Source organism: Protomyctophum bolini (assembly GCF_963924005.1).
Source record: "Protomyctophum bolini genome assembly, chromosome: 14".
NCBI classification, from domain to species: Eukaryota; Metazoa; Chordata; class Actinopteri; order Myctophiformes; family Myctophidae; genus Protomyctophum; species Protomyctophum bolini.
Window position 1 is genome coordinate 3,540,453 of NC_137875.1, and position 21,536 is coordinate 3,561,988.

Genomic DNA, 21,536 nt, shown 5'->3' on the forward strand with positions numbered 1-21,536 from the left:
CATGCATACTTTTCAGAGTTAAATGAACACCCCTGATTTCCCTTTAAAGGAGAATTCCATACTAGAAGGCTTTCCTACCTTTATTTGTAGTTGTTACGTCCCCACCTAAGAGGTCCATATCCATAGTCTGACTGAGAGTCATGGTTTTAAGGTCCATATCCATATTCTGAGTGAGATTCCTGATTTTACTGTAAAGCAAAGCAAAAGCAAAGCAAAGCAAAGTCACTATGTTTACCCAGGGTAACTGGACTAAGCTCAAGAACTTGTTTACAGCCAGGCCCTGCTCATATAGAACATTTCATGGTAGAGGTTCAATGCCTTGCTCAAGGGCACTTCAGTGGTGGTCATTTTAACGTGCCGGTCCGGGGATACGAACTATAGCGACCTTCACGATATCAAGACCGCTCCGCAAACCGTTTCGGCCACCGCTGCCCCAAAGTCAATATAAATGGTAAATGGTGCATTTATATAGCCAAGGCGCTTTACATAGATTGTGTGTAGATTCACCCATTCACACACACATTGGCGGCAGAAACCATGCAAGGCACCAACCAGCACATCAGGAGCAATTTGGGGTTCAGACTTCAGAGTCTTGCTCAAGGACACTTCGACACTAACTCTGGGGGAGCCCGGGTTCCAACTGGCAACCTTGCGGATGGCTACCATCCAGCCACTCTACCCCTGAGCCACAGCCCCTTAAATATATTATTCCACAATTACAATTCATGAACGTCAGATAATTACTTTAGTTAATGTCTGCTTGAATATAGATGCATGTAGAATGCAGGATATGCATCGGTGCATATGCAAACTTTGGTATATGGGTCTCCCTAAATGTGCTATATTATGAGACAGTCTACTGTCTACAATCACAGGGCACAAAATATATAGACTATAATTTATGTAGATTATTGGCTTTGCAATAAAAATGCAACCAAAAGAAAGCCTAATGTGAGTTAGTGTGAAAGAGCAATTTAAGTGTGGAGGTCTCTTTGCCAAAGCCAGGAGCTATACAAGATTTGCATGCTAATCATTCTAATAATAATGTAATGCCCCGAGCAGTTTGAATAAATTGCGAGCCACTGGTCACAAAAGAGCGCCTTATCTTCCTGAGAACATGACACAAAAATACACTTTAACGTTCGAGCAATTCCTGGTAAATTCACAGAAGTATACTCGGTCTGTACATATAAGGTCTAATATAAAGACACGTGGAGTGGAGTGTGGCTTCAAAACAGATCTTCATGATCTTACCTGTTTATATAGAGCATCTGTGATACATCATGGTTCATAAAACACGTCATATTGTTCAAAATCATGGATATCTAATGATCTAATTAGCCTACAGATCAGCTGTGGAAGTCAGGCCACAACAAACAAAACAAAAAAGTGCGACTCAAAAAAATAGCTAATCTTAAAGCTCACAACTCGTCGCATCGCGAGGCGTTCTGAGCTTGCAGATCTGCTATTTTCGGGCACGCCAGCCAAGAGCGCCTCTAACATACATATACATCACAGCCAATAGGAACGCTCGTCTCATGTTCTAGTCGCGCTACTCTTCTGAGTACATTTGTGATTGGTTGGTCCCGCAAAAAGCGACGACACAGTTGTTCGACCAATCGGTGCTGTGATATTTGCAAACGTCACACTGTTTACCCCGGAAATGTACAGCTGCTCATTCTCTCTGTGGCGGTGTTAATAAAAAAAAGAAAAACATCGACCGCTATGTGTAGCTTTTTTCTTCCGTTTCACAAAAACAGTTGATCGAATAATTAATTTATTCTCAAACAGTTCTTGCTATGTACCGTGGACTTCTTCCCATGGGTCTGACAGAGGCTGATCTCAGCTCAGATGACGAGGAGGAGGCTGGCGATGGTGGTGATCAGGACACAGACAGGGAGAAGTTGGGAGAGCATGGTGGGAGTGGGACTAGTAATGATAATAATAATACTAATAATAACAGCGGTGCAGACTCCTCCTCTCATACTCCCACTGCCCAAGAACATGAATCCATCTTGCCTGGGATTAGCCAAGAAACGTGGCAAGTATGTATGTCGCAAAAGATGCCATTATTGATTGATTGATTGAAGTATTTGTTAACAGTTTGCAGAATTACAGTACATTTCAAGCACAATTAACTCAATACTGTTAACTGTGAGTGGACGACCCAATAAAGCACTATACACCTGTTTACAAGAGGGTCCACCTTATTGTTCAATTCATCAAAACATTTAGAGACGTACACTACACATATACACTTCTATTATAGCTAAAGAACAGAACAGGAATTCATCATAAAGGAGGTAAAAAGGGGAAAAGAAACATATATACAGCGAGGGGGAAAAGGGGGTGTTCATTGAGGGATGCTGCACTTGAATAGGTTCAAATTGTTGTAACAGTATAGTAGCATATACAGTACTGTGTCGTGTTGATTAACCTATCATCTCCATCCCATAATCATATCCACAGTGGCGTTTCTTTGCAAGTGGTAGCAGTGGTCACTCACTCTGTCTATGTATCTAGTGTATAAGATAACACTTTGAGAAGGCTGCACCCCCCCCCCCCCCCACCTCACCTGCAAAGCAAAAGAGATTCCATATTTTGAAGCTCAATTTAAAGCCATACTAGTATAATTCAGTTGAGTTGGGGTCTAGGATATGACACACTGTCTGCATAATATTCTAAGATCGGCATAACACAGGGGTGTGTGTGTGTGTGTGTGTGTGTGTGTGTGTGTGTGTGTGTGTGGGTGTGCGGGTGCGTGTGCACGTGTGTGTGTAGAAATTTAAAGAGCTGCAGAAGAAGAAGAATGAGATCAAAGAGACAAAGGATGTCAGAAGAAGACGAAGAAGAAGGCATAAGAAAGGTCTCGTTGAGTTTTTAACAAAAGGACATTTACAAATACTTGATAGAAGGTCTAGCACACTATTAATAATACAGTAGTAGAGTGGAATTTACCTGGATTAGCCTAATATTTGATTTACCGTACGCTACTAGTACTGCTTAATAGTTGACTGTGATCCAGTAATTTATATAATAACTGTACAAGTAGGATGAAGAGAAATTGGTATTATTCCCCTTAGAGCCACGTTGGCTGTACAGTACAGTACAGTACAGTACAGTACAGTACAGTACAGTAATCATCAAGCCAGCCTCAGACCAGCATGCTTGCTAACTGGACGTACCTCTCTGGTAAAAAGATGCATGTCGATGATGTCATCAATGCTGTGGTTTTGTGTTTTTTGCACATCATGTGATTCATTGTTTATGTTGTTGTTGTTATTCAGCAGGAACCATTAACAAGGATTCAACAACAGAAGAAAGGTAAATAAGAGATGCCTTTTATAGCCGGATTAGTTGAACAGTGTAATTACAGTATAGTTCACATTTATTACAGCTGGTGTGTGACTGTACTGTTGCTGCATAACTGTCAAATGTCAGTGTAGAGCTGCAACTATCACATATTTCCTTAGCCATTATTTAATCGCCTGCCTTTTCGATTAATCGAATAACCGAGAAGTGTGTAAATAAATGTGTATTTCTATATATACTAACAAATTGATTAAACAACTAAAGCGTTCTTGTGTGTACAGTACTTCATGTCACAACGTAGCTCTGGTCCATAGCTCTAATGCCTTTGCATTAGAGCTATGTTTCTCTTCTCTTCCTGCACTCACATGAAATGCAGACCAGCCTCTCGTCTGTAGCGATTTTTGCTACTCACCAACTTGTGTTATTAGAAAGCCTGCTTTCCTTAGTGGACGCACTCTGAGGCCACCACCAAAATCTTGTCTATGGGGTTTTACTCTGGGCAATATCGTTAGAGGGCGCAGTGGAGTAACTAAAAGTATTTTTCTTCCAGTGGGAAAAAGAAATCCCTTTCTGGCCAAAAGGTGCATTTTATACGTGTGGTGGGGGGCTCAGAGTGCGTCCACTAAGGAAAGTAGGCTTTCTAATAACACAAGCCGCCTTTGTATTGGTGAGTAGCGAAAACGTTCTTTATATTTCCGCTACAGACGAGAGGCTGGTCTGCATTTCATGCGAGCGTAGGAAGAGAACAGTAACATCCTATAGCTCATGACTAGAGCTATGGACTAGAGCTAGCCACAAACGGTGCACACGTTGTGAAATACTAGCATCTCAAGACACGTCGCATCACATGCCCAAAATAGTGATCGATTAGTAATTGATTATTTAAAATGTATAATGGTAATAAATAATTGATTAAGTCCATTAGTTTAATTAACTGTCGCACCCTTATGTCAGTGTTTACTGAAACCAACCCATAAACGGTTAAGCACCAAAGCAGCAACCTACAGTAGTTCTGTGAAGACGTTGGGTTTACTGAGAAGCTACAGTCCCAGCTATAGTCCTTCAGTGTATTGATAGATATTTCAGGTTTGCGTAGCTCTACAGACTACAGTACACCGGCGTACAGTATGCCTATAATATGCTTTTTCATGATTTTCTTTGTTCTCTTGTCTTAACAGAGAGCGTCAAACGGAGCCTGAGAAACACTGGGATGAGCTTACGCAGTATTTTGGTGTAAATGATAGATTTCAACCCCCCGCGTGCAGCAACCCCCCTCCCCAGGTACAGTAACAACGGCAAGCCTTTCCATCACTATGATACTGTAGCTATTAACCCATTCTGACCTGAGATCAGATTCATACGAAGCTTTCCACTGGACACACACTGGTCTGATTATTAACCCATTCTGACCTGAGATCAGATTCTAAAAATGTCAGTCGTTCTTCGATTTTTTTCAAAAATAGCAGACCTACAAGCTCGTAGCGCGCCACTCGGTGGCGCGCTATGAGCTTGTAGATCTGCTATTTTTCAATAGCTAAAGCACAACATAATGCTAACACCCAAAACGGGTCCCCGTTCAGAATGGGTTAAGATCTTAACGTTTCATTGCCCATTCACCCTGTCATTGTTTTTTTCGATATGACAGGTGGATTATCTGAATCCTTTGGGTATAGCTCAAGCAGACAGGCAGACAACCAGTTAAGAATATTAAGGATTGTGTTAAGCTACATTAGTGATTTGATTAAGACGATTCCTCTGTCCTCGGCAGTAGGGCTAATAAATAAAGTAAGATGGAAGTGTTTTCTGACAAGGAGGTGAGCATCTTTGCGAGTTATATTTCGTACTCAAAAACACTTCACTCGTTTAAACACTTTCAACCTGGCGTCCATATTTTGATCATGTCATTATACCTGTAAGCTGAAATCATCAACAAAAATTTAAATAATAAGCATCAGATGCACGCACGCACACACACACTAGCAAATGTCACAATGCTTTGCAATGTTTCATGTAGTGAGTTTGTATAGATTGGCGATCCAGTATTTTATTAATGGTTAAGTGTTTTTGATTGAATCTGGGACATAATAATACATGGGCAGGTGGCACATCAACTATGAAGTATTATTATTTATTATTATTATATTGTATTGATAAATGTACCATGAATGTAAAGGGATAGTTCACCCAAAAAATACTTTTTTCTATCGATTCCTCACCCCATGGAGACTTGAATTCATGGATATATATAAAAAAAATTGCCAATACCAGAAAATTTACAATTTAGGCATTTAGCAGACACTCTTTATCCAGAGTGATTTACAGTAAGCAAGAACAACACATGGTAATACATCATATACATAAAAAATAGTCATCATGAATATCTATATAATGAAACTATAAGTGCAGCCTATACACTACAACTACAGAGTGCTATGTCTACATAAAATGCTATCTAAGTTAGGTAAGTTGAGCCTTTGCATACACCTGTAAGGTCATCAGGGCTAGGGCAAGTGCTACGGGCTAAGATGGAGTCTGAAGAGGTGGGTTTTCAGACTACGGCGGAAGGTTGGTAGTGAGGCTGCAGTTCTGACTGTAATGGGAAGTGCATTCCATAGTTTAGATTGGTAGTGAGGCTGCAGTTCTGACTGTAATGGGAAGTGCATTCCATAGTTTAGATTGGTAGTGAGGCTGCAGTTCTGACTGTGAAGGGAAGTGCATTCCATAGTTTAGATTGGGTGTGAGGCTGCAGTTCTGACTGTAATGGGAAGTGCATTCCATAGTTTAGATTGGTAGTGAGGCTGCAGTTCTGACTGTGAAGGGAAGTTCATTCCATAGTTTAGATTGGGTGTGAGGCTGCAGTTCTGTCTGTGATGGGAAGTTCTTTCCATAGTTTAGATTCGGAGTGAGGCTGCAGTTCTGACTGTGAAGGGAAGTTCATTCCATAGTTTAGATTCGGAGTGAGGCTGCAGTTCTGTCTGTGATGGGAAGTTCTTTCCATAGTTTAGATTCGGAGTGAGGCTGCAGTTCTGACTGCAATGGGAAGTGCATTCCATAGTTTAGATTGGTAGTGAGGCTGCAGTTCTGACTGCAATGGGAAGTGCATTCCATAGTTTAGATTGGTAGTGAGGCTGCAGTTCTGACTGTGAAGGGAAGTGCATTCCATAGTTTAGATTGGGTGTGAGGCTGCAGTTCTGTCTGTGATGGGAAGTTCATTCCATAGTTTAGATTCGGAGTGAGGCTGCAGTTCTGACTGCAATGGGAAGTGCATTCCATAGTTTTGGAGCCAGAAGGGAGAAGAGTTTGGGAACGTGTGGAGCATCTTCCCAGCAGTGTGCCTCCTTTGTTCCCCATGGAGACGCAAGGAGTCAAACCAAACAAATATCCATGAATTCAAGGCTCCATGGAGTGCGTAATCTATAGAGGAGAAAGTCATTTTGTGGGTGAAGTGAAGTTCCACTTAAATATATGTTTCAATAGATGAATAACACATTTAACCCATTCTGACCGGGCACCCATTTTGGTGTTGGCATCATGTTATGCTTTAGCTATTGAAAAATAGCAGATCTACAAGCTCATATCGCGCCACCGAGTGGCGCGATACGAGCTTGTAGGTCTGCTATTTTTGAAAAATTCGAAGAACGACTGACATTTTTAGAATCTGATCTCAGGTCAGAATGGGTTCATCAGACCAGTGTGTGTCCAGTGGAAACCTCGTATGAATCTGATCTCAGGTCAGAATGGGTTAAAGCAACGGCATGCAAAATGCCCATGAAGTAAAATATCTGCAGATGTAGCTGAACAGCTCATTGGGAAATGTTCATAATTCAATTGCAAATCCAAGTTATAATAGTTATTTGGATTATTATTTTGAGCTCAAAGTATCTGAAAGAACCATTAAATTGAGTTTTCTGCTGATTTTGCCTTCATTTAAAAAAAAAAATACCAGGGAACTCTGAATGGATAAAGAAACGATTAACAGGCTGAATGAAACAGAACTTGTCACGTCAACATATAATGAGAAGACGTCCAACGCTCAAATTATTTCTTGCGTAATTAATATGTAATATTAAATACTCGAAAGCCTTTCACATGCTATCAGTGGCAAAGCAAATTTATACTGTAGTTGCTGAGAGATAGCCTTTTCATTTTATTTAGTCATACAGTAACTTTTATTTCAAACGAGTTGTCTGTCTGTCTCTTTAGTGTGTTACTGTACTAAACATAAATGCACAGAAAAGCATAATGTCCAGTGTATGTCCCAAGCTTTATTATACATATAATTTGTATGCATTTCTTTCTTTTTGTTTTTGAGTGGTGCAACCACTCCAAGGAACAGCAATGTGTCCACCTATGTGTTCACCTATGTGTCCGTGTGACGTTAATGAGCACGAGTATGACTATTAGTACCAGTAGGGGCGCTGTTGTGCCAGAAACAGAGAGAGAGAGAGAGAGAGTGCTGCACTGTTGCCTGCTAATGAGAGAGAGAGAGAGGGGGGGGGGGGGGGAGTTGCACCACTCAGTTCACACGGGTGTGATTTTTTTTTAGGTATGTGACATTGTGCTGTTTTAGAAGTTAAAGGACAACTTTGGTTTTTTTTGCAACAAAGCTTCACGTTTTAGGTTATTAGAGAAAGTAAAATGTGTTTTCTTTTCTTTCATTTGCTGCTTTCTTTTGTTTTAGACAGGATTTCATGCCATTCTTTTTTGTATTATTTACTATAGTCCTATAACTAGACCCCAGGAAATTACATCTGGCCACAAAAGATCACAGGATCTATGCTGAATGTGAAGGAGGAGGTGACAAACTGACATGTTGAGTGTATGGCAGCCTCCTATTGGAATTGGATACCCCTTCACGCCAGTAGATCCCGTGATCTTTTGTGGCCAGATGTAATTTCCTGGGGTCTAGTACCGTACGACTATAGTAAATACTGTAGTAATAAAAAAAAACCTATGTCAAATTATTTTGTTAAAAATAATACGTAATTAGCTCCAGGTTCGAATGCCCCCCGCCCCTGTGTCAACAGCTAAAATCACTAAAACGAAAGACAGCAGCAAATGAAACAAAAATTACACTTTATCTTTTACTTCCTCTAACAACCTAAAATATGAACCTTGGTTTAAAAACAAAAACAACCTTTAAATAGAGTTCTATAAACAAGAAGGAACACGTCAGACTGTCACAATCATTAAATCCCATTTTTTCTTTGCTACTGTATGTTTTTAGCATGATATACATATTTTGGGGAAGAAGGAGACATTATTTTGTCCTCTGCTGCCTTTCGATAGGCCCATCGTTGTTTAGCCAGAGGCATGTTTGCACCCCCCCCCCTCCCCTCCCCCTCTCTGCTTTTAGGTCTGTAATGGAAAAATGTGTAATTAAAGAGTCACATTTATGTTTGGGTAATCTCCTGTAGCATTTCTAAGATTTCCACCACTAATATCCAATCAAAAAGGTTTTCATTTGTGAAAGAGAAATCTACATATTTGTAGTAATAGCAATCATATTAACCCATTCTGGGCGGGAGCCCGTTTTGGTGTTAGCATCATGTTATGCTTTAGCTATTTAAAAAATAGCAGATCTACAAGCTCGTAGCGCGCCACTCGGTGGCGCGCTACGAGCTTGTATGTCTGCTATTTTTTTTTAAATCGAAGAGCGACTGACATTTTTTTAAATCTGATCTCAGGTCAGAATGGAAAACTGTCAGGATTTATAGAAGACATTTTTTAGAATCTGATCTCAGGTCAGAATGGCTTAAAAAATAAGGCCCTGGAGACTTCTGAAGTAACTCTTTGATTTCCCCCCCCTCCCTCTACCCCCTGTCTGAAAAAAGAGAAAAAACTCAATCTTTTTTTTCCTCTTCTTCTTTCCTCCGCAGTCCGGCCTAGAACGGAGCATAGATGGAGCCATCGCTGAAGGGGACATAGCCAAGGCGGAGGAGATGAGCGACAGGCTCGCCACTCGAGAGGTAACGTAGTGGAGCGCTGCTGATAAGAGATCTTTGGGGGTGCTCCCCGCTGTGACAAATCAGGCTTAACACATTCTGGCCGGGAACACCCCCTTTTGGTGTTTTAATTTAAAGCATTATATGTTATACTTTTAGCTATTGAAAAATAGCAGATCTTGCTATCATGCTAATCGTGAAAATGTGGCCCAAATGTTTGAATATATTCTTTCAGAGTGAACGTTTTTTTTTAGCTCAAATCTTTGCTTCTTGGGGAGGTCACTGGAATGACATATTTCCAGATGGGGGTTGGTGGCCAATTACACACAATTTTTGGGGTTCTTGGACATGAAATATTGAGAACCACTGATATAGAAACATGAGGTTTTTCAAAAAAAAGAAAAACATTTAAAAAAAGATATTTTTTCAAATTTCGACGTCAGGCCTGAATGGGTTAATGGATCCGTGGCCGTTTCTCCTGCAAAGACATAGAGGAACAAAAAAACACACACAGACTCCCAACCATTGAGTCCTGCAGCCCTTTTACATTGAGTTAATGGAAAGCCCTCCCCTTAGTTTTGAAGTGGAAAGGACTTTTGGCTCTGCTTTTTAATGAAGGGTACATTGGCTTTCAAAGCCCGACTGCTAAATCATTCCCCAGGTAAGAGAGTTTCGTACCTTTGAAGTGTACATGTCCCTTAAATGCGAGCGCCTGAAGTTTTGTAACCAACCGCCTTGGCAGGCATCAAGGATCAAGTGGTTTGGAAACTAATTTAGCAGAAAATGTAGTCCACACACATACACACATATAATGTAGTCCACACACATAACACATAATTGTGGTTTAAAAGACATGCGTCTGTACTAGCGCTGTCTTCTTCAGTGGGGGGAGGGGGGTGGAGGGGGGAGGGGGGGAGGGGGGGAGGGGGGGGGGGGGGGGGGGTGAATCACCATACAGTCTAAACTAAACTAAACTTCTTTGTTCTATGCAGTTGATGATGGACCACAACAGAACTGTAGATAATGACAATGTAATGAAAATCACAAGATGGCAATTCTTTTGAACTTTAATAATTCTTCTAATCCCACTCAAAGGATTTATGCAACTCCAAGCATTTCAGCATCTCTCTCTCTCTCTCTCTGTCTCTCTCTCTCTGTCTCTCTACATATACATATATCCTATTCTTTGTAACATTTAGCCCAGAATTTGAATACATTGCACCAAAAAAAGAATTAATTCTCTTCAACATCCTGATGCTCGAATGGTTCAAATAAACAGTAGGAAATGAGCGTCCATAGAGATTCCAGAGCATGCGCTTCTTACTGTATATACAGTTCAAGGAGACTTGAGGACTTTTATATGCATATAAAACGTTACTTTTCAGGAAATAGAAAGAACAAATGGCTCCCATGTAGTTATTAATGAATCATATTATGAGTCTCAATACTTTTCTTTGGGTTAATTATTTATCAAACCCCACAGACAGACTTAACCACTTCCAACCTGGCATCCCTATTTGAGCGTGCCATTATGGTTATACTGTAGGACCAACCTGGCATCCCTATTTGAGTGTAGGGCACCATGTTTTTGGGATTGTAGATAAACTATCTTCCCTACTATTGCGTTGCACACACAAGGTATTTGTAAAGGGAATGATGGTCCAGTAATTTGCTCGGTTAACCCATTTTGGGTGTTTTAAGAATTATGTTGTACTTTAGCTATTGAACAATAGCAGATCTACAAGCTATATTATAGCTTGTAGGTCTGCTATTTTTGAAAAACCGTGAAAATTGTGGCCCAAATGTTTGAATATATTCTTACACAGTGAACTTTTTTTTAACTCAAATGTTGGCTTCTGGGAGGTTCCTGGAACAACATATTTCTTTCAGATGGGGGTCGGCAGCCAATTACATATATTTTTGGGAGTCATTGACATGAAAATGTTTGAGAACGACTGACATTAGAAACATAGGGTTTTTCATTCGTAGAATCGATCTCAGGTCTAAATGGGTTAAACCAGCGTGTCTGTACAGTACCTTGCCAAGTGGTCAAATATCGGAAGTACAGTTTTAAGTACTTGCCTGTCGCTGGGAAAAGCAGCAAAACTGTAGGCCTACAGTCCTACTGTAGTTTGAGAAAGCCTCTTATTGTGCAGGTGGATTGGGGCAGACTTAGCTGGAGGTCTTGTCTCTGTGTCAACCTGCCTTGAATCGTGCCAGGAACCTGACGGACTTGACAGCAGTCTGGCAGCCGCCACATTGCATTGTTTTTGCGGTGATAACTTAACCCATTTTGGGCGGGAACCCCTTTTTTGGTGTTTTAAAGCATTATGTTATACGCTTTAGCTGTTGAAAAATAGCAGATCTACATACAGTAGCGCTATGGTCTATTTTTGAAAAATCGTGAAATTGTGCCTCAAATCTTTGAATATATATTATTACAGAGTGAACATTTTAACTCAAATATTTGCTTCTGGGGGGGGGGGGGTCCCTGGAACAACATATTTTCATATTGAGCACCACTGATACAGAAACAAGGTTTTTCCAGAAAACTGTCTTTTTGAAATTTTGAAGACATTTTTTTTAATTTCGACGTCAGGCCTGAACGGGTTAATTTCACAAGGGTGGAGAAATGGCCATTTTCAAATCCCAAACCACTGATGATTCCAAGTTGTGTAACCCATGTTGCAAAATAGACTTTCAAAAAGGCAATGAGGTGATTTTGGTCCACTAAATGCACAACCTGGTGAGTGAAAGCCGGTGGAATGTGTTAGAAACTGAGCACGTTATTGAATCACTTTAGAAGTTAGAACATCGTTTTAGGCTTTATCTTGAATGATAAGGCGTTTTCTAGCATGTGTTGTTAACTACTAGTACGTTCCTGTTCACTTTTGACAGGAGAAAAGCTGTGACAAACATTTAGCAGATCGATAATCCTCTCTGTGGCCTGATTCAATTTCAAGGTTATAATTTGAGTGGCTCATTTGCTATGGAATGTTGCTTAGATGTTTAACCCATTTAGGCCTGACATCTTTTTTTAAATGTATTTTTTTCCTGAAAAACCTCATGTTTCTATATCAGTGGTTCTCAATATTTCATGTCAAGGACCCCCAAAAATATATGAAATTGGCCGCATCTGAAAATGTGTTGTTTCAGGGACCACCTCCCCAGAAGCAAAGATTTGAGTTAAAAACGTTATATATTCAAAGCTTAAGCTTTGCACCACAAATTCGATCTTTCAAAAACAGCAGACCTACAAGCTCGTAGCGCGACACTCGGTGGCGCGCTATGAGCTTGTAGATCTGCTATTTTTCAATAGCTAAATTATATATGTTTATATATGTTATGTTTATACATATATTATATATGTTTAAAACACCGAAAGGGGTTCCCGTCCAAAATGGATTAATTTGTTTACGGTCATGACAACAAGACTGTGATTGTGGCAAGGCTTTTTACTGGAAGAATGGAAACAGGGTTTCTTAGCACAAAAAAATGTAAAAGCATTTGACAGCTGTGAAGAACTAAAGAGGCCTGTTTGTCCCTTTAGGCATAGTTTGTTAGGCAAAAACCCTGGTGCATATTTGAGGGCAATGTTTTCAATGTATTCATTCATCCCTAAATCTAACAGTTTAGTACTTTATCTTCTCAAAACCAAAAAGGAAATGGAAGAAGATGAAAAGCGTTCTGTGAGAGAATCCGTCTTTTATGCAATACCAAGAATGTTTATTTCTGCTTTCTGAAATCAATTAATGAGTTCCACAGCTTGACTTTCTTGTTTTTAATCTAAACACTAAACCAATTGGTAAAAAGAAAAAAAACTTTTTTGAAGACTTTTGTTAGAACTTCTGATATAAATGTATAAACGTCTTTCATCTGTAACTCCTAATACACGCTTTGATATTTCAGGTTGCTTTGAGATTTTCTTTTTCCCTCTTCTCTCAATACAATTTTTTGTATATTTTCCTTGGGCTGTATAATTTGTTGTTTTAGCTTTTAAAATACCATGCTCCACTTTTAAGTTTGGGGGGGAAGTATTGGGAATTGATGTGAAGCCCATAGTATTCATGTGGAAGTGGATAGTATTCACGTAGTGCATATCCTTCTGAGGCACAGCATCTGCTATGTCCTTATATGGCGGTCTAGGGGCCGATTCATACTCCTATTTTAGAGCCGAATAAAAGTGGGTTCGGCTCTGTAGAGCCTACAATGTGACGTCATTTGGCGCTGTAGAGCCTACAATGTGACGTCATTTGGCTCTGTAGAGCCTACAATGTGACGTCATTTGGCTCTGTAGAGTCTACAATGTGACGTCATTTGGCGCTGTAGAGCCTACAATGTGACGTCATTTGGCTCTGTAGAGCCTACAATGTGACGTCATTTGGCTCTGTAGAGCCTACAATGTGACGTCATTTGGCTCTGTAGAGCCTACAATGTGACGTCATTTGGCTCTGTAGAGCCTACAATGTGACGTCATTTGGCTCTGTAGAGCCTACAATGTGACGTCATTTGGCGCTGTAGAGCCTACAATGTGACGTCATTTGGCTCTGTAGAGCCTACAATGTGACGTCATTTGGCTCTGTAGAGCCTACAATGTGACGTCATTTGGCTCTGTAGAGCCTACAATGTGACGTCATTTGGCTCTGTAGAGCCTACAATGTGACGTCATTTGGCTCTGTAGAGCCTACAATGTGACGTCATTTGAGGTTGCTTCTTCGGTGCTACTGAACATTTCTGACGAGCCGAAATCATTTCGGCATTACAGCGGTAAAATAGGAGTATGAATTGGCCCCTAGGGCTTTAACCCATTTTGGGCATAAGAATTATGTTGAACAATAGCAGAACTACAAGCTCATAGCGCGTAACTACGTGTTGAAAATGTACAGGGTACCCCAGCTCTTGCCTCTTACCTAGTTTCCCTGAAAGAAACAATAGTGAACAGAAGGCTGAGACACATAAAGCCTGTAAGTCAGCACACAACCAGCGCTGTCTCTGTCTGACATGGTGGAAGGGAGAGGGGCTGATTGTAGTACACACTAACAGGTGCTTTTATTGGAAGGGAAATGGAGATGATTGGTGGAGGACTGATTATTGGCGGACCAATGACATTCACTGAGCTAGACCTGGGGATTTAGGACAGCAGGAGAATAATTATTATGGGGAGAAACACAGAAGCAGTGCATGCTTTTAGTCTCTAGGAGCATACACATAACAGCATCCTATATTTGTTTTACATACTGTAGTACGACACAAATGTTAGGAAACCACTGTGCAGATCTGGCTTTTTTTAAATCATAAAACTGTTAAGCTTTCTCAGTAGTTTAAGTTTGTTGTTTTGTCATAAAACGTAAAAAGTATCAAAAATGAATAGAAATAACTTCTGGCCTCCTGATATGAAAGTACACGTCTACATTATTAGTTCAAAAGCTTAAATTGTACAAGCCCTCCCAATTACAATAACTGGGAGAGTTCATTCTTTGATTATTGCAATTTATGTTACACTGCGTATGAGTTGCATATGGACTAATTCTTTTTTTGTAATTAGCATAACATTAACCCATTCTGAATGGGAACCCATTTTGGTGTTAGCATCATGTTATGCTTTAGCTATTGAAAAATAGCAGATCTACAAGCTCATAGCGCGCCACCGAGTGGCGCGCTACGAGCTTGTAGGTCTGCTATTGTGAACGACTGACATTTTTAGAATCTGATCTCAGGTCAGAATGGGGTTAATCAGACCAGTGGAAACCTCGTATGAATCTGATCTCAGGTCAGAATGGGTTAAGTGACTACTATATATAACCAGCGTGCTCCCCTTAGGAGGCTCGATAGCAGCTGTTGCTGCAGTGAAATTGAGACAGTGAAATCACAGTTAAATTAAAAGCAGATTTATTTTATAGCCACAGTATATTATTATCATGTCCTAGAATGTGCCAATAGGGGAAGGGAATCTATGTCACGTGACGGTGTTTGTTTTTGTGGCTTTGAAAAGCTTGAAAAACGAAGAGTCTTCATTTTTCATCTACTGCGATATTTAGGCCATAGGTTTGTGCTTATTAGATGGCATAAAATGTATCACTCCATATTACAGTCAATGCTGTGTTGTTTTTTGCACATAACTGTACAAGACAAAGCCAGACTCGGCCACGTCCTCTAATATCTGTATGCGTTTCAAAGAATACCCATCGATAATCCATTCGGCTCTGGGTAGGGCCCCTGTCTGTCCAGGCTCTGGACAGGCAGGGCCCCTGTCCAGGCTCTGGACAGGGCCCCTGTCTGTCCAGGCTCTGGACAGGCAGGGACCCTGTCCAGGCTCTGGACAGGGCCCCTGTCTGTCCAGGCTCTGGACAGGGGCCCTGTCTGTCCAGGCTGTGGACAGAGGCCCTTACAGAGAGCCTTGCCCAGGACATGACAACCTTTTATACATGCGTATGTGCGCACATTTCTCGGGTATAGTCCAGACAACTGGTGGCCACCTGGATGAGTGGACAACTGAACAACTGGTCACCTGGACAACTGGCCACCCAGACAACTGGCCACTTGGATGAGTGGCCAACTGGATGAGTGGCCACTCAGACAACTGGCCACCCAGACAACTGGCCACTTGGATGAGTGGCCAACTGGATGAGTGGCCACTCAGACAACTGGCCACCTGGACAACTAATCACTAACTACCAAGCACTTTTGCCCCAAATTCATGTGGACAGTCTTTAAGGGTATAATGCATTCTTAATATTTTGCACAGTAGGGCAGAATTAGGCATTGTGTTACTATTATTAGTCTGTAGGGCCATTCTCCACGCTTCCAGAGTCCACAACATGCAGGGCTATAATACCCGTCATTAGGACTGTAGCTCGGATTTAAATTAGAAGCTCCTGAAAAGAAAAGCAAACCCTGTCCTTGAAACATACCCTTTGGAAAAGCCTCGCTTAAACGCTGCACAACAAAGGTGGCCCGCCACGCTTTGTTTGAGGAGACATGGTGGGTTAGTTGAGACAAAGAGCTTAATCCATTCTGGGCGGAAACCCCTTTTGGTATTAGCATCATGCTATGCTTTATAGCTATTGAAAAATAGCAGATCTACAAGCTCGTAGCGCGCCACCGAGTGGCGCGCTACGAGCTTGTAGATCTACTCTTTTTGGAAAATCGTAAAAATGTGGCGCAAATCATTGAATATATTATTTCAGAGCGAACATTTTTAACTAAAATATTTGCTTCTGGGGAGGGGGGTCCCTGGAACTACATATTTTGAGATGGGGGGTCCGTGGCCCAATAGAGATAATTCTGGGGGTCCTTGACATGAAAAAGGTTGAGCACCTACTGACATATAGAAACATGGGTTTTTCAGAAAACTGTCAGGATGTACAGTAGAAGACATTTTTAGAATCTGATCTCAGGTCAGAATGGATTAACTAAGAGTATTTCATGTTATTTATGTTATTTTTTTCTTCTCACCACCTTTTGCCTGCCATGCCCATGTTTGTAATCAACACATTAATGAGCATTGTCTTTGTGGGGAAAGTATGCCTTATCAGATGTTTGGTTTCCCCGCCCCGCGCCAGACTCTAGACTCCCCCCCCCTAGGCGGCTGTATAGAGTAGCGTAGTTTAGGGAAAACTCTCTCCTTTGTTCATTTTTCCTTCAGCCTAAGCAAATTTATCACAGAATGAACTTTTATTGTATCTCTGGATGACTCACATTAAATGTTCGCCCATTAACCCATTTAGACCTGACTAAAATGACAGTTTTCTGAAAAACCACCAATGTGTTTCTATGTCAGTTGTTCTCAAACATTTTCATGTCAAGGACCCCCAGAAATATTTGTAATTGGCCACCGACCCCCATTTGAAAATATGTAGTTCCAGGGACCCTCCCACCCCCCCAGAAGCAAAGATTTGAGTTAAAAACGTTCCCTCTGAAAGAATATATATTCAAAGATTTGCGCCACATTTTCACGATTTTTCAAAAAATAGCAGACCTACAAGTTCATAGCTTGTTCTATGAGCTTGTAGATCTGCTATTTTTCAATAGCTGAAGTATAACATAATGCTATTTAAACAGCAAGAAGGGTTCCCGCCCAGAATGGGTTAATTTTGAAATGGATTTTGAAATGGGTACTAAGCTTTTATCAAAATGCCTGCGAATCTCATTTGGATTATTGTATTTCATTAATTACTTGACAGACAAAGCATACTTTTCTATGTAGATTTGTGTGCTGTTTAATTAATTAGCATGTTTTCTCTTTTAATTAAAGACATTTTTTTTTCTTAAATTAAAGCCCACAGCAAAACACATATATAATTTGTTTGTAATTAGGCCTTAATTGGTGGTAGTGGAAGCTTAGCACCCTTGGATTCTTTTTTCATGATTGCCATTTTTTATTGCCAGTCACTCATTAATTAAACTGTTTTTTTCTAATTAGCTTCTAAAACTGTTGATGGCATATTACTGTAAGTGTGAGTTCAAAGCTTGCTAATAAGCCTACCCTACTCAGAAGAGGCAAGATAATGGAATGTGCACAAAGCAGGCCAACTTTCACATTTTTCTCCCCCCATAGTCCCTAAAGATGACAGTCATGTGTGTATCTAGCATCAGATTATGAGGAGGGGGAAAATAGAGACATGCATTATACTACTGGCTGTTCTGTTCTGCTGTCTCTTCCCTGGAGTGGCTGTTCTTTTTGCATGCCATGTAATGCTGTTTGTCAAAGTGCTGGCAAGATTACATAAACCACTTATGGTGGCTCCCACCATGAAAGTCCTGATAATCTATTAGGAAGAATAAGTTTGAGGATGTAAGTAGTAAATGTATGATTATTTTTAATAACATCTACAGGGGATACCAATATATTCTCTCTTCCCCATAGTACATATTAGTTGTGTACTATACTGTACGACGCATAGATCGACTATATTATGTGTATTGATACATTCGTAGTTTTAGAATTTCAATGAGGTTTTGATCTGTTCTACCCTTTACACTAGTATAACACCATGATGCACACAACTGTGTTATGATGATGCTCGTATGGTACTAGCGTGCCATACGATATGGTATATAGGATATGGTACTAGTGCACCACTTTCCAATATCTAATATGAAATTGATAGTGATATAAAATGCAATCTTTGCATCGTAGTATTGCTTTGAATAACAGGCAAGGCGAATTACAAAAGCAGAAAGGTGTTTACCTTATTGGGGGGGGTGGGGGGTAGTGTTGATTGAACAACATCTGTAGCCCATTCTGAGCATTTCTAAGTCGAACCGTTTAAGAGACGTTTTCAGCCAGAAAATGTAACTTTTTGCTTTTTCCGTCTACAGCTCAATTCTTGGAAATTACACTGAAAAATGACGCGTGAGCTGAGCTTGTCCTAATCTGATATTCATTCCTTTCTTATATAGCCCTGCTTTTCCAAAGTTGACTAAGGCCACATTATTTAGGCATTAAGGTAGAGTGATAAGGGAATTAGGCCGGTCATTAATCGTTTACACGTCAGACGCAGCGGAGCGGCTCGGGGAGGTGATTCAGCCAAGCAAAGCCATATAGCCCTCGCTAATCCACCTCTCACACGTTTTAATTGGAAGAGGCTTCGCCGGATGGGAAATTTATGAATGGATTTTAAGGCCATTTCTTTCTTAACCCATTCTGACCTGAGATCAGATTCATACGAGGTTTCCACTGGACACACACACTGGTCTGATTAAACCCATTCTGACCTGAGATCAGATTTAAAAAAAATGTCAGTCGTTCTTCGATTTTTCAAAAAAATAGCAGACCTACAAGCAGTGGCGCGCTACGAGCTTGTAGATCTGCTATTTTTCAATAGCTAAAGCATAACATTCCCGGGTTCCCGGGCCAGAATGGGTTAAAGCCATCATTTATTTTTGTATTGTTTAATGGGGGGAGCTTTAATACTTTTTATCCATATGCAGACATAATTTACCTCATTCTTTTCATTGTCTTTTTGTAATAACTGTTTAACTTCTTTTTTTCTTTTTTTGTATTAGTCACTGTGAAAATGGCCCTGCATACGAATGCCAAAAAGGCTTCTTTTTGAGTGCCGAACGAAATCACGCCTAGATGAAGATATGCGATGGAACTGAAACACAAATAAATCCAGTGTTTGCGATTGTTATTAACCCATTTAGACCTGATTCTACAAATGTCTTCTAAATCATGACAGTATTTTCCTGGAAAAACCCTATGTTTCTATGTCAGTGGTGCTCAAACAGTTGTCAAGGACCCCCAAAGGACCCCCAAAATTATATGCACTTGGCCGCTGACCCCCCATCTGAAAATATGTTGTTCCAGGGACCCCTCTCCCAGAAGCAAAGATTTGAGTTAAAAACGTTCACTGTGAAAGAATAATATATTTTCAAAGATTTTCGCCACATTTTCACGATGTCTCAAAAATAGCAGATCTACAAGTTCATAGCGCGGCGCTTGTATAGGTCTGCTATTTTTGAGCTTGTAGATCTGCTATTTTTCCAATAGCTAAAGCCATAACATAACGCTATAGTTAAAACACCAAAAGGAGGGGTTCCCGACTTCCCGCCCTGAATGGGTTAATATGGACTTGGTTTATCTTGGCCGTGGCTTTATACCCCCCCAGACCGTGGGGTGCTTGAAGTGTTGTATTGAGGGGAGAGGCCCTCCCGGTGTTTGGGAGTCCACTTGAATCTCCATGACGACCCCGACATGGAGTGAACAGAAACACGCTACTGTTGACTTAACCCTCCTAGCGGCCCGCCGCCGCCGCTGCAGAGCCAGAGCCCCATTGTGCACAAAGAATTTTATGCCTTCAAATCATCCAGAGGTCATAGTATTAACCCATTCTGGACGGGAACGGGAACCCCTTTTGGTTGTTTTATAAGCATTACGTTATACTTTAAGCTATTGAAAAATAGCAGATCTACACAAGCTCGTAGCGCGCCACCGAGTGGCGCGCTACAAGCTTGTATAGGTCTGCTATTTTTTTGAAAAATCGTGAAAATGTGGCGCAAATCTTTGAATATATATTTCAGAGAGATCATTTTTAACTAAAATATTGGCTTCTGGGGGGGGGGGGGGGGTCCCTGGAACTACATATTTTGAGACGGGGGGTCCGTGGCCCCAATAGAGATAATTCAGGGGGTCCTTGACATGAAAGAGTTTGAGCACCACTGACATATAGAAACATGTTTTTTTCAGTAAAATGTTAGGATTTGAGAAGACATTTTTTTTAATCGACCTCAGTCCTAAATGGGTTAATCCCATGAATAAACCTTGTTTTTTTTAACAGGATGACGTTCAGGACAGAGAAAGTGGGGGGGGATAACCCCCCCAAACAACGCATATAAGAATAGCTTGTGATGGACATAGTATATTGTAGTATATTAATGTAAGCTACACTATTGGAAAAAACAGTATTTCATGAGCGCTTTAAACAAAGCATTGCAGAAGGTTTTGCGTTTTGCAGCCAGCTTTGTATTTTCATTCTTGCTGCACCCCCCCAACCCCCCCACCCCCCCCCACCCCATAGCTTCTGATGTGAAAGGATTTGGCACTAAGAGCCATGCAAAAAGAGGGGGGGGGGTGGGGGGGGGAGAAATCCTGAAAAGTGGATCAAAAAAGTAAATGAAAAATAATGTCATATTACTGAAAATATGAGAGGCTAATTTGTGCCGACTTTTTGCTAATTTTGTTCTCGCCACAGAAAGAGGAGCTGTCACCTGCTTGGTACCACAGCGCTGACAGCGCCAGTGATCCATGAAATAACCCACTTAGACCCGAGGACCGGTTCTTCTACACACACGCCTTCTAGATTCTGAAAAAACCTCACGTTTCCCAAACATGTCAAGCTGGACCCCAAAAATATATGTAATCATCCGCCATCTGAAAATATGGTGTTCAAGGGACCCCCCCCTCCCAGAAGCAAAGATTTGAGTTAAAAACGTTCGCTCTGAAAGAATATATATATTCAAGGATTTGCGCCACGCAATTTTCACAAAAATAGCAGACCTACTCGGTGCCGCGCTATGAGCTTGTAGATCTGCTATTTTTCAATAGCTAAAGTATAACATAAATAAAACCCCCAACAACAGGGCGTTCCCGGTCAGAAGGGGATAAGCTGCCGCTGGCTTTGTTCAGATAAGAATGAACAAATCTCCACAATGTACTGCTCTCGGAATCTCATTTTCATAGTTGCATGCAGGCTAAAAGAAATAAGCTGTTTGCAGGCTTGATTAATCAGACATTTGAGGGCGCTTTTCTTCATTTTTTTTTCCCTCCTTTTTTTC

At 40.8% G+C, this 21,536-nt stretch overlaps 1 protein-coding gene across 1 annotated transcript; it reads left to right on the forward strand.

The window, feature by feature from the left end:
- Positions 1-1,782: 1,782 nt before the first annotated feature.
- On the forward strand, positions 1,783-21,010 carry fam204a (family with sequence similarity 204 member A; the record flags this gene model as incomplete). The annotated part of the gene is made up of 6 exons (XM_080782104.1): positions 1,783-2,045; positions 2,782-2,866; positions 3,288-3,324; positions 4,491-4,593; positions 9,192-9,281; positions 20,954-21,010. Exons 1-6 carry the CDS (start codon positions 1,800-1,802, stop codon positions 21,008-21,010), a joined length of 618 nt encoding a protein of 205 aa, XP_080638230.1. The 5' UTR covers positions 1,783-1,799.
- Between the last annotated feature and the right edge of the window lie 526 nt (positions 21,011-21,536).